This window comes from Phycomyces blakesleeanus (assembly GCF_001638985.1).
Source record: "Phycomyces blakesleeanus NRRL 1555(-) unplaced genomic scaffold PHYBLscaffold_24, whole genome shotgun sequence".
Taxonomy (NCBI): domain Eukaryota; kingdom Fungi; phylum Mucoromycota; class Mucoromycetes; order Mucorales; family Phycomycetaceae; genus Phycomyces; species Phycomyces blakesleeanus.
The window spans coordinates 328,620-341,433 of NW_017265157.1; the positions used below are offsets into that span (position 1 = coordinate 328,620).

Here is a 12,814-nt window from a genome sequence, read left to right on the forward strand (position 1 = left end):
TATATAAAAATGAGTTTATTTTTGTGTCTAATTTTTGTATACATACATGAATATAAAAAAAATGGTGTGAGTGAAAAAAAAGAAGTATGTTTTTTTTGGGGAGGGATTGTGAATTATGAACAAAAATATAATATAAGAAAATGACTACAAATAGATAAATAATAAGGGAAAGAATAAGAAAAAGATAGAGTTTTACTTTTTAGCCTTTCACTCTTCTTCTTCCTTTTTTTATATCAATTCCTGAACACGCTTTATCAGCTTAACTGGTAGCTGACGAGCACGCATCTGTTCTACAACCTCCTGCGCTTTGTCGCGGGCGTTGTTTGCCTGGTAAGCGTTCACCATAGCAATATATGTGCTTGGTTCACGGACTACACTTTTAGAACCGGCTGCATGATCTACCATTTTTCCGAACACAGCTTCGGCCTTATCAAGCTGCTTTTGTTCGCCATAGCATGTGATAAACAGGTTTTCAATGTAAGGTGACGAGGATTTCCCACTGGCCAACATGTTTTGGTAATATTCCTCAGCTCGAGAAACTTCATTATTCTCGATAAAGGTACTCAAAAGAACTTGGTGGACGGTATTATCAGCCGGTACGCCAGCCTTCTTCATCTCGTTGTAAACAGCCATGGCCGAGGAAACATCCCGGTGCAGACAGCCATAAGATTGAATAAGAGTGGCGTAGTGGCTGGCATTAGGTTGAACACCATGCTTCTGCATCTCAGCAATAAAACCATGGGCAGTAATCATATCATAGGCAGGAATGTTGGCGTATGCTTCAATCAGCAAGCGGTAAGTGTGGGCAGTAGGCTTGAGCATGTTCTGGTTGAGGAGGCGCATATACTCGAGGGCCTTTTCACGATTTGGGTGCTGTTGGACGTAGAACTGGATCATGCTATTGAACACACCAATACGGGGCTGGTAGTTGGGAGAACGTAACATCTCGTTAAAGTACTTGACAGCACTTGTTTCAAAACTGCAGCGAACACAGGCAGATACAACACTTGCATAAGTAATAGAATTGGGAGTAATTCCAAAGTTCTTCATTTCATCAAACAGGCTCAGGGCGGTGTCTCCCTTGCGGCACTTGGCCAGCTTGGAAATAATGACATTGTAAAAATAGACAGTTGGGCGGACACCGTTTAGCTTGGCTTCCTCATAGATATTCATGGACTCGGCAAATTCATCAGCGGTATTTTCACAGACACACACAAGGTAAGCACCATAAGCATCGGCATTAGGGAACGTGGTTTGTTGACGGATCTTGTTGTAAAACTGCTTAGCCATAGGGAAGTTCTTTGAGCGAGAATAGGCAATCATCATGGCATTGTCAATAGTCTGGGTTGATCTGAAATAGCTGTGTTTGTCGAGTCGCTTGAATGGAACCTGAGTGGAATCATAAATCTTCTTAACCAGTTCAATATCTCCTTTCTTTGTAGCATACTGGATCATATCGCGTACAGCCTCCGGGGTTGGGATCTGTCCAGTTTTAATGATATCTTCTTCAAGAATACGCAATGCATCGGCTGAGCGGTTTTCGATGGCTGCCTCTAATGCCTTTCCAGAGAGAATATCTGCTGTGAGAGTCACACGGGATTCTGGGACTATGATGGAGCCATCGACTGTGTCAATTGTTTCAGATTTGGTTTTGTTGGAGATTTCTTCCTCAAATGAATCCTTGTATGGTGCCACGGCTTCTTGCCAGCGAGCAAGTCCTTCACTGTCGTTGTTTTTTTTAAAGCGCATGATCACGCGCATATTGAGACTAACGTCGGGCTTGATACCGAACTGACGCATATCCTCCAAAAGTGTCATCACCTGGTCTGAGAAATCACGGCTGGTCTTTTCAGTGCAAAACGTAATATTAAACAGACGGGAATAGACAGAGGAGTCGATATCTTTGGAAAAGGCAGCCCAGATATCACTGTCAGTCTTAGCCTTTGCATAAAGATCAAGATAATGGTTGGCATCGGGACCGACCGGGTGAACATGGTACTTTTCTCCAATCTTCATTACTGAGCTGGCAGTAATAATATCAGAACATGAACGAAGAGTATTCCAGAGTATTCCAAAGTATGGGGAGCTGCTGTTTACAAAATGTGTGCTGGAGTACATGTCCAATAGCTCTTTAAAAACACTAACAGTCTTGGAAGGGTCTCCCTTGGCGATAAATCCGTCAACAACAGCACGGGTCATGTTGGCATCCAAAATAATTCCACGCCCACAGATCTCCTTGAGAACAGATAAAGCCCTCTCAGGCTCCTCTTTCTTGATACACAAATGGATATAGTCAGCCAAGTGTCCAAATTGGCGGGAAATGTCGGTTTTCATGAGCTGCGAGTATGTCTCATTTGCGTGCTCGATGTCCAGGGCTTCACAGTAGCCACTCAATAAGTTACCGTATGTGTCGGTGTTTGGATCAGGAAGTGTGGGGGTAGTGGCGAGTTTGTCGACAAGGGCTACGGCAGTCTCAAGCTGTCCCTGACGACACATGGAACGAATGATCTTGTTGTAGCTTACAATGCTCGCTCCAAGTCCATCTTTCACCATCAGATTCTCTAGTACATCAAGAGCCTTGGGAATATCGTCGGCACGAACATATGCACAGCACAGAGAGTTGTAAACTTGAGCAGGATCATGTTTTGGTAAATTATCTTGGACCATTTTGTATTCCGCAAAACATTCTTGAACGGCAGGGAGTCTCTTGGCTCCGCCAAACAATAGCATCAATGCCTCAAATGTACTGCTGTCAGGTCGGATACGATGGTTCTGCTCGAGCTGCTCGTAGATGTACATACCGTCAGTAATATTGTTGTGGAGAGCCAGGACATACAAGAGTCGGTTGTAAGTCTCAATCTTAAAGGCTCCTGTAGCACGTTCTGCAACTGCTCGGTCAAAGAGAGCCAAAGCTTGCTCGATATTTTTTTCACTTTCGAGCTCTTTGATACCAGAAACAGGTGCTCCATTGCGTACACTCTGACGATGGAGCATGCTTAAGATTTTCTTAACTTGTGAATCTCTCATACAAAGTGAATTGATTAAGAGAGTGTAGGATTTCGAGGAGAGTTTGATATCCTTTGCGATCATTTCTGAATAGACGTTCATCATGGGAACCAAAGGAAGGTTTGGTACCTGAATTCGACTGTAGGCATTTAGGACGGCTTCGTAGGTCTGTGCTGGGATCTCTGCATCGGACTTCTTACTGGCAACAAATGCATCGATTACTTCTCTGGGGTTAGGCTCGCGATTAAGAGCAGCTCCCTCGATCGCTGTACGTTTGTCATTTGGTGAAATGTTCTGTCGGAAGCGATTCTGAGGTTTTGCACGTTTTGTGATCCAGGGCTTCGTAGGTTGGAAAGTGTTGGTATTGTTGTCATTTGTGTCTGAAGAAGTTTGTTTGTACTGGGCAGAAGCACGAGTGGTGTAGGGTAGTTTGGCAGTTGTGACATTGCGGGAGGAGATTGAAGAGAGGAATGTGGAAGCTTTAGGAGCAGCATTGGCACCTGAGAGCTGCTTTGCGATCACTCCCTGACGGGTGACGGTATTTAATATAGTGGAGGTTCCTTTAGCTCCGTACATGAAGAGTTTGGAGAATAATAACAAAGAAGTGTTATTTTTGAGGTACGCTGTTCTTTATTGACTGCTAGGTTTATAATTCCCTTTTTTTCTTCTTCCTAACAGTTCCACATCGGCCCTTTATTTTGAGTCAAAAATAAATAAAATGCGACGGGCTTCTCATTATTCTGACGTCCATGGATTTGGGTGTTATGATTGGCTAGTTTTACGGAAGAGGTTGGAAATTGTGGTTTACCCGAGAGAATCCAAAGGAAATGAATACTAAACCGACCAGTTAAAATCTAACTTTCAAACCTTGAAACATATTGACAAGTAAAACAAAACCAAAACCCAAAAACAATAATAACAACGAACAGAAAAAAATGACCAACTGGCGAAGTCAGATAGGCAGGATAATTGTCCCAAGAATAGATTGAAAATCCAGTAACAGTGAAAAAAAAATAGTAGCGCCCAAAGAACCCCTTTTCCCCCTCAAACCCCTTGATTTACAAAGCCAAGCACTTTGACGAAATGTACCCACACATACATACATATATACATATATACATATATAAAAATAATAGAAGATCAAGGAGGTAGCATTTGTGTTTTGGCTAGTTTTCTCTTTTGAATTCACCTTTTGCTTCCTCTTTTTTCTTTCTCTCTTTCTCTCTTTCTTTCTTCTCTTCTTTTCAAGATATTTCCAATGTCTGTGTCTAGCCAAACAAGACGCTTTATCAGAACAAGCTGTTCCCAAAATACCGAAACCGAGTCAAACTTGCCGGTTCCTAGCCGGCAGCGGCAGTCACGAAAAGATGAGGTAAGACAAAGGTGATGGCAAACCAGGGTCCTTATAGTGTACACAGGCCATTCGGAAGAAGATTGAGCAGGAACTATCGCGCAAGAAGTCAGGACTACCTAGGGCTCGCCAGACCAAAAAGGTTGCTGGGACTGTATCTTGTCTTCAGCCATCTCAGGCTCTGACAGTAAAAGAGACCATGACAGTAATAGAGGCTGCACAATTGATGGCTGCAAAAAGATGCGACTGTGTATTGGTGGTTGATGAAGAAGAGAGATTGAGTGGTCTATTTACAGTAAGTTGAACTACTAAGCATGAAAGCCAAGAAGATAAAAGCAACAATGGTGTCTTTATTCATGTCGATTACTATTACTATTATATATATATAAAGGCAAAGGACATCACATATCGAGTTGTTGGAGAAGACAAAGATCCAAGGTAAATAAAAAAAAACAGAAATGTAAAGCAAAGCAAGACAAAGCGTAAGAGCACCAGAACAGAAAAAAAGATGAACACTTTACGCTAGGGCCATCTTGGTTTCTGAGATAACTACAAGAAACCCCATGTGTGTCACCTCAGATACGTCTGCACAGGATGCACTCCAGCTGATGGTGTCTCGGGGCTTTCGTCACTTGGTAGGACTACTTTTGTACTCTGTGACTATTTTTCGGCTGACAGGATTTGTTTATTAGCCTGTATGCAATGATGAAGGAGACGTGTTTGGTTTGCTCGATATCACGCAATGTCTTAATGAATCCCTAGATAAACTAGAGCGCTCGTTTAGTCCTCCTTGCAAGCCGATTGATACCTTGAGTCAGGAAGCTGCGGATGGTAACGGATCCCCAAGTCCGCTTTCACCTCAGCCAACGAACGCTTTGGCCGAGTCGGGGAGGCCCAAGCGAATCTGCTCGGATCTGGCTAGTGTTATGACACCCTCTGTTCCGGTGCAGGTCTCAGCCAAGACTCATGTAGATACCGTTGCTAAACTTATGAAAGAGTATCAAACAACTGCCTGTGTGGTTGTTGATTCTAGAGGACTAGCCGGGATTATTACTGCAAGTATCACATTTTTGTTTATCTTATTTTATTTGTTTGGCTCTCATATATGTTTTAACCATTCCGGATAGTCAAAGGATATTGTTTTAAGAGTAATTGCAGCCGGTTTAATTCCTGCAGATTGTTCAGTTGTGCGAGTTATGACACCACGCCCGGACATTGCTTCCTCTTCATTAAGTTTAATTGAGGGACTAAAGAAGATGAAATGTAAAGAAAAAAAACAAAACTCAAATAAAGACACCATTATGGTGTGCTATTTTTGGATCGTTAAACCAATAAAAATCTAATTATTTAACATGTATGTATGTATTTGCTGTATAGATGGAAACTATCTTCATTTACCAGTCATTGACGGAGAGAATACCACAGTTGGTTTAGTGGATGTTCTGGGTCTGACGGGGGCTGTGCTTGAACAGGTAACATATTTTAGGTTTATTAAAGACCTATAAAAGAAAGAAGTTAATTTTTTTTTTAATTATGGCTTGGTTTGGAATAGATCCACACAGCTGTAGAAGGTACCGAAGTACCCAAATTCTGGAGAGATAGGGTCTCACCATTAGCAGCATTATCAACAAGAACAAGAATTGAAGGACCAACCGAGACTTCGGCTGTATCCGACGGAATACCTCAGTCTGGTAGGTCACCTATGTCACCCATGCCAACAGCAATTGTCCCACTTGAGCCTAGTCGGTCATACCAGTCTGCCTATGCTTCAGTATTTCAAGTCTCGGACCTCAACTATGACCTCCATTCAGACCTCCATTCAGACCTTCACTCTACCGTGTCTTCGAATACTCAGGGCACTTTTTTGTTCAAATTTGAATGGGATTCAAATGTTTATCGGTTCAGATCCGGCGGAGCTAATCTGTCTGCAATTTACGATAATGTATTCCGCAAAATATCTGATGGAGTTCCGGTTGAAGGGCTTACACTTGCCTATCTGGACGATGAAAATGACAAGGTTCTGATGACTCATGACAGCGACCTTGTAGAGGCCATTGTGCTAGGTCAAAAACTAGGTCTTGACAGAGTACGCCTGTTTGTCAACTACCCACGCGCCACGAACACGAACATGAACACGAACACGGATGAAGTAAAAAGTAACGATAGTGTGGACTGCGGTGCTTTAGGCTTGGATAAGACTGAGTTGGCCACCCACGGACGACCATCCCAACCGCACGACATTAAACTTAACGGAGTTTCTTCGCAACAACAACAACAACAACAACAACAACAACAACAACAACAACAACAGCAGCAGGAACAACAACAGGATAAAGAGCACGTAACACATAAAAATTGTACAACTACCGGATTTGTGACACAGGAGTTATTTTTACCTACCGCAATAATGTTCTTGGGTTTTGTGATTTTAGGTGTATTTTCCATGGTCAAGGTGTCGACCGTACATGGTAGACTTCGTTAACCAGAGAAAAAAAATAAGAGGGATTTATTTGTTTGTGCTATGTTGTGCTATGGTGCTGTGGTGTGCTGTGGTGTGCTTGCTATTTTGTTTTGTTGTTTATGTATCTGCCTTTTTTTTAATAATATCATATATTATTATTACTACTACTACTACTACTATTATTATTATTATTATTATTATTATTATTATTATTAATATTATAAGCTATTAGCTGAATGAGTACTGGATCGAATTTAAATATGTTTAAATTTGTTTTGAAAGCAAGGTATTAAGCACAGAAGGATGTAATGAGCGTATGTTACTCAAACCAAGTTATTGAATACACGCGCTATTGAATAGCGAGGGAGAAAAGATGAAGGGAAAAAGTATGTGCGCTAAAATAAAGCATGATTTTTCATGTGGAGAGCGTGTGGGTTTCTGTTGATAGATGAATGCACTGACCCTGCTGCGATCTAATTTTTTTTTAGTTAAAAATAATAATAATACAAGGTGGTCTACAAAGAATCATGTGAAAGAATATATTTAAAAAATAACTGTTCAACAAGAAGGCTGCAAAGAAAATAAGAACAGAGAATACAAGAGACAAGCCTGTTCTACGCTTTGTGTTTCCTTCCCTAAAGGTACAATATTGCTTAAATATACCCAACGAATGTTAGACAAGAAAAAGAAAAGAAATAAAGAAATAAACTCATCCAAAACCTACTGTTATGCTCAGCCAAAATACTGCCCACTTCATAATATGTATATACGCAATATAGATTGTGATTAAAGAATAACTTCTAATATATATATGTGTATAGAAAAGGAACAATATAATATATTAAACATGTTGAATTGAATTGAATTGAATTGAATTGAATTGAATTGAATTGAATTGAATTGAATTGAGTTGAGTCGAGTCAAGCCGAATTGAAACGAGTTGAATCGAATTACATTAAACTGAATCGAATCGAATCGAATTGAATTGGATTGAATCGAATCGAATTGAAGTTAAGGAAGTATACACAATATTCTAAAAGAACATTTTTTTTAAAAAAAAAAATTGAGTTTATTTTTTATTTTTTTAAAAAAAGAAAGAAAGGTGAGGTGGAAGGACAAAAATATGAACGGACTGACGGGGGAATATAATAGACATATAGTTATTACTTAATATACATGCGGGAAGACAATGCAGTTGTGTTTCGGTGTACCGTCAAAATAACATGCAAACCAGTCTGTTTGTGTTCAGTTGATACAACGCGCTTGGAAATCTAGACAAAATACTTCTTCTTTGCTTTTTTTGTTGATTTATATTATCTAAATTCAAAGGCTCGCGTGGAATATGCAGTAGCTCAGGGGAGTGGTATCTAGGCTACTTTGTCGAGCATTTTTGGTCGGAGATTTGTAAATGCAGGCTGCTTTTATTGACTTGCACGTTTGGATCAAATGTCTATAACATGTCTAGGTTTGACAGCGTTGAACGGAGGTTAATTCCGAGGCTGTGACATATAAAATATATACAGTTTTTATATAAATTATTGAGTTTATTCAATATCACAATGTCTACATCCATTGCTGTCACAGTGTAAAGGTTAAATAGTAAAAAAATAAATAATAGAAATCTTCCTAGTTTGGCTCTTGTATTGACCAAGACATGATACCAAGTGAATTAAAGCTGCTGTAATCGAATTCCAAGAGTAACTTGGTTTACTAACCATATAATCTATAATATTTTTTTTAAAAAAAAAAACTAGTATATAAACAACACTTTCGCATAAAATGTCCTTTTGTATTCAATCACATCTTCCTTCCTTACAACTCTCCTTCTCTCTCAACCTCAACCAAAAAACCAGAAAAAAAAACCATGTTCACTCCCAGAAATAACCAAAAGTCCCTTCCGTCGATTGAGCACATCCTCACTCCCGCCACCAGTCCTCTCACCAATAGTCCCTTGTCGCCACCAGCCACTTTCCCTTCCCCTCAGAAAGCCATTCACTCCGTTCGCAAGGCCTCTATTGCCTCTCTGCTCAACTCGGACCCTGAGCTACGCCGTCTTGATGAGGAAGAGAATTTGTCCAACTACCAGTCTCATTTTAGCAACCCTGTTCTCCTGTCTATAAAGAGAGGAAGACCCTGCAATTCGGTAGACCAACCACTCAAGAAGCGTAAATCCCCCCCTTCTTCACTTGACCTTCCACGCGCAACAAAGGGCCTCCGTCACTTTAGCAAACAGGTGTGTGACAAGGTTGAAGCTAAAGGCGTCACGACTTATAATGAGGCAAGTAAATCAAAGAATTTGGAAACTTTTTTTTTTACAAAAAAAAATAGTCTAACATTTTGTGATTTGTGATTTACAGGTAGCTGATCAATTGGCCAAAGATATCCAAGCCTTGAACCCTGGAGACGAGGTAAATATATATTTAAAGAAAGCAAAGGCGAATGTTTTGTAGACATGATCTTCTTACTCTTGTATTTTTATTAGCATGTCTACGATCAGAAGAATATTCGCCGTAGAGTCTACGATGCCCTGAACGTTCTCATGGCAATGAATATCATCACCAAAAATAAAAAAGAAATCAAATGGCTCGGAATCCCATCCTCCCTCAAATCGTCTTCTGAGGCTGGTGATCGTGCAAAGCAACTTCAACAGCAAATTGAACAAGAAGAATTACTTCAGGCCGAGCTCATTTCTCGCAAACAGCAGACCACCCGCCAACTTACCAATAAGGTTGGCCAATATGTCAAGATTAGACAGCTCATTCATCGCAACCAAAAATCACCTCCTCCCGACCAGTCCATCATTTCAGAATTGCCTATCAATCTGACAACTGGATACAACAACGAGATCAGCTGCGAAGGCAAAATGTCCAAGTACCCTATCTATGACATCCTTGACTCCATCGATCTTCCCTTTTCTTCTCACCCAGCCATCTGGCTCCCTGACCAGTCCTGGTATAAGTATCTGCCTGAGCCCACCCCTTCCGTTCTTTCTCCTGTTAGCCTTGTCTCCTAAGCCAAAGAAAAAAAATCAATCAAAAAAACAAAACAAAAACCACTAAAAAAATCACCAAAAAAAAAAGCCAAATCGAATTCACAATGAATTCGCAACTCATCACATTCATATTCACTAAGATTTATTACACAACCCATTTCTCTCTTTTTTGAACCCTTCTCATCTATTTATTTATTTTTCGTATATAGTTCCTTTTCTACCCCCCAAACCCTTCACTTATCTTTTATTCATGCAAAACCAACCTATCTATTATCAACCCAAAAGCACTCTTTTTTTTCATTATTATTTATTATTCATTTTCCTTTCATTTTTATTTATTTATTGAAAATTCGGTAATTTGTTTTCCTTTCTTTTTTTTCTTTTTACAAAAAATTCACCTTGTTATATATTATGCTTTCTTTAACACATTCATATTCCATTTGCCATATATACTTCACGCGCATGCACACAATTATTAGCTTATAAATCACACACAAACACTCATACGTACATATACACACACACAAATTCATATACCAATTCATATTCTATATCAAATAAAGCACACACAAACGATCAAAGCGTATAATTCATATAAAGATATATAAAACACGGTCTCAAATTATCTCTTTTGTTTGTTTGTTTGTTTATTAATTAATTAATTATTAATTTATTAATTTCTTGTTAATATTAATAAGTAGATTTTGTTAAGTTTTTTGATTTCTTTTTTTTTTTTTTTTAAAAAAAAAAAGAAAGGGTTTTTAATTTTTGTCTTCCAAATTAAATGTACTCATATCAGGCTCAATTGGACTGTTCAACAAAGAAGATTTGGCTCCTTTTGGCTGTGGGAACAATTTGGGGCTAATGGGAATCAATGGGCTCATGGGTTCTTTGATAATCTCACCGCTTGCACCAACAGGCGGGAGTTTAAGCTTAAGACCACCCTTCTTTCCCTCTATGGAACTCGTGTCACCCGCAGGCTTCTTACGGATAGAGTTGGCCCGAGCTGTAGGTTTGGCTCGATGGGTATCTACAGCCTCAATATCCACTAAAATAGAAATGGCGTGTTATTTTTAACATTCTTTTTTTTTATTTGACATATTTCATATATGTATTATGCATTTATTTATAATCTTACCTTTGAAGCGTTTCTCTTCACATCCATAGGCCTTTGGAGTGAGTTCAATTAATGTGTGTAATGGAATCTTGAGATAGGGAAGGTCTTCATGGCTGTGGTTCATAAAATATGCGTATATACATCTTAGAATGGCTTGGTGTCCAATAATCAAAATGTTCTCTTGGCGTTCAAGGTCCATAATGACAGGTTCTAGACGAAGCACGACATCGCGATAAGACTTTGTTGTTGTTATTGTTGTTGATTTGTATTAGTAATTTAAACATATAGTAAATTCTTTTAATATACCTCTCCGCCCCTGTATCGGTAGTTGAATTTGTCTTCGTCTCGATTGGCATAGTCTTCGGGATATTTTTCCTATATTGATATCATTAGCTTTAGACCTCATCAAGCATCAAGCATCCTAAATCTTACCTCAATCTCTTCATAGGTCATACCATCGCACACACCCGCATCAAGCTCGTCAAGAGCCTTCCACTGCAGCTTGGGGTACATCAGACCCTCAGCAGTCTGGATAGTACGCTTCATGGTAGAGGTCCAGACTGTCAAGGGTTTGTTTCCAAGATGCTCATTGATCAGGTCCGGTAATTTGATTGCATACATTTCGCCTCTTGGGGAAAGGTAAGAGTCACCTCCGAGTTTTCCACTCAAGTTGTAAGCAGACTCACCGTGCTAATAATTCCCGCAAAAACATGAGTACAGTGGCACGTGTATTTTTTGTATTTTTTTTTGTATTAAAAATCAACTTACTCGGCTCATGTAGATTTTTCGAGGCACAATGTGGAGATTCATAAGATAGTACACAATTCGAGACTCAAGATAGCCCTTCACAAGGTTAATAACAACCTGACTGCCGACGTTGATAAGCTTGATGTATGTAAAGTCTTTCTCAGTGATTGTTTCATATTGCTCTTTGTAATGCTCAATTCGGGCTTTAAAGTCATCGGCAGCCAGGGCAGGATCCACATTGGCATAATCGGGTGAAGAAAGCTTGACGTCCTTGATATTTGCCACAATCAACTCTTCATCCTGGCAGATACTTTCAATGAAAAACACCTGAGTATCTTCCTTGGCCAATTTGTCGTGGATCCACTGTCGACGTTCGTGGGTGCTGTTTGTGGCATCATAGATAGCTACAATACCCTGGTCCTCATTGAACCACCGGATCATGTCATGCAGTGCAGCGTCGGCTGCTTCTCTACGTTGTTGCTGGCCAACCTCATTATGGGGGTCAAAGAATGTATGGCAGAGGTTGGCTCCGTGAAGTTGACGACGATAGTTTCCGACATTAAATACTTTGGTGTTGATTCCTAGCCATGTCAGGTAGCGACAGACTATTGTTATGTAAGAAAAATAATAAAAAGGTGCACAATATACTTTGTTTTTAGACAATTTGATTCTTTCAGTGTCACAGTAACCTACCCTTTTGAGCAATGTAAGTCTTTCCTCTGGCAGGCAGTCCTACCATCTAAGATGGAGGGTTGGCATGTCAGAAAAATAATTACACATTCCTATTTTACTAAACAGAAAAAAAAACGATGGTATTTCTAATTATTTTCTATATAGATAAAAGAGACTTTTGTTCATACCACACAAGCGATACGAAGATCTAAGCCAAGGTATTAGAGGGGTAATCTTTTTGAGTTTTGTTGATGACTTACTTGTTGTCATTGTAAATGAATATTGTTTTTTTTTTGAAAGATAAAAAAAAATGAGAGAAAGAAGTATTTCTAAAATAAGTACTAAAAGATAAAAGTGATAGAAAGAGAGCGGTTGTCTAAACTGGGTCTCCTTTTTTTTTGTTCACGCCACCCTCACATCATACTAAAGAGCTCAAGTCCAATCAAAAAGGAACATGAAGATAACTCG

At 39.5% G+C, this 12,814-nt stretch overlaps 4 protein-coding genes across 4 annotated transcripts; 2 read left to right on the plus strand and 2 right to left on the minus strand.

The window, feature by feature from the left end:
* Window positions 1–228: 228 nt before the first annotated feature.
* PHYBLDRAFT_117165 (hypothetical protein) lies at window positions 229–1,455 on the minus strand (the record flags this gene model as incomplete). Its single annotated transcript, XM_018428568.1, has 1 exon — window positions 229–1,455. One exon carries the CDS (start codon window positions 1,453–1,455, stop codon window positions 229–231), a length of 1,227 nt encoding a protein of 408 aa, XP_018286669.1.
* Window positions 1,456–4,264: 2,809 nt separating this feature from the next.
* Window positions 4,265–6,839, plus strand: PHYBLDRAFT_156320 (hypothetical protein; the record flags this gene model as incomplete). The annotated part of the gene is made up of 8 exons (XM_018433481.1): window positions 4,265–4,378; window positions 4,425–4,652; window positions 4,749–4,795; window positions 4,884–4,992; window positions 5,050–5,412; window positions 5,485–5,620; window positions 5,735–5,829; window positions 5,910–6,839. 8 exons carry the CDS (start codon window positions 4,265–4,267, stop codon window positions 6,837–6,839), a joined length of 2,022 nt encoding a protein of 673 aa, XP_018286670.1.
* Window positions 6,840–8,634: 1,795 nt separating this feature from the next.
* PHYBLDRAFT_188617 (transcription factor E2F/dimerization partner) lies at window positions 8,635–10,412 on the plus strand. Its single transcript, XM_018439536.1, has 3 exons — window positions 8,635–9,096; window positions 9,176–9,226; window positions 9,301–10,412. Exons 1-3 carry the CDS (start codon window positions 8,683–8,685, stop codon window positions 9,829–9,831), a joined length of 996 nt encoding a protein of 331 aa, XP_018286671.1. The 5' UTR covers window positions 8,635–8,682; the 3' UTR covers window positions 9,832–10,412.
* A 22-nt stretch (window positions 10,413–10,434) lies between these two features.
* Window positions 10,435–12,657, minus strand: PHYBLDRAFT_178183 (hypothetical protein). Its single transcript, XM_018437964.1, has 8 exons — window positions 12,607–12,657; window positions 12,535–12,554; window positions 12,368–12,413; window positions 11,696–12,279; window positions 11,360–11,617; window positions 11,234–11,302; window positions 10,949–11,165; window positions 10,435–10,858 (listed from the first exon to the last, which is right to left on the minus strand). The coding sequence occupies exons 1-8, from the start codon at window positions 12,614–12,616 to the stop codon at window positions 10,572–10,574; spliced, it is 1,491 nt and encodes a 496-aa protein (XP_018286672.1). The 5' UTR covers window positions 12,617–12,657; the 3' UTR covers window positions 10,435–10,571.
* Window positions 12,658–12,814: the final 157 nt, after the last annotated feature.

Bases quoted from the DNA above. Each gene is read 5' to 3' on its own strand.
- PHYBLDRAFT_188617 (XM_018439536.1), top strand. From the start codon at position 8,683: ATGTTCACTCCCAGAAATAACCAAAAGTCCCTTCCGTCGATTGAGCAC. The intron at 9,097-9,175 runs GCAAGTAAATCA...TGTGATTTACAG, and splicing joins GCGTCACGACTTATAATGAG to GTAGCTGATCAATTGGCCAA. The intron at 9,227-9,300 runs GTAAATATATAT...TATTTTTATTAG, and splicing joins CCTTGAACCCTGGAGACGAG to CATGTCTACGATCAGAAGAA.
- PHYBLDRAFT_178183 (XM_018437964.1), bottom strand. The intron at 12,414-12,534 runs GTATGAACAAAA...CCTCCATCTTAG, and splicing joins ATCTTCGTATCGCTTGTGTG to ATGGTAGGACTGCCTGCCAG. The intron at 11,303-11,359 runs GTAAGATTTAGG...ATATCAATATAG, and splicing joins TGACCTATGAAGAGATTGAG to GAAAAATATCCCGAAGACTA.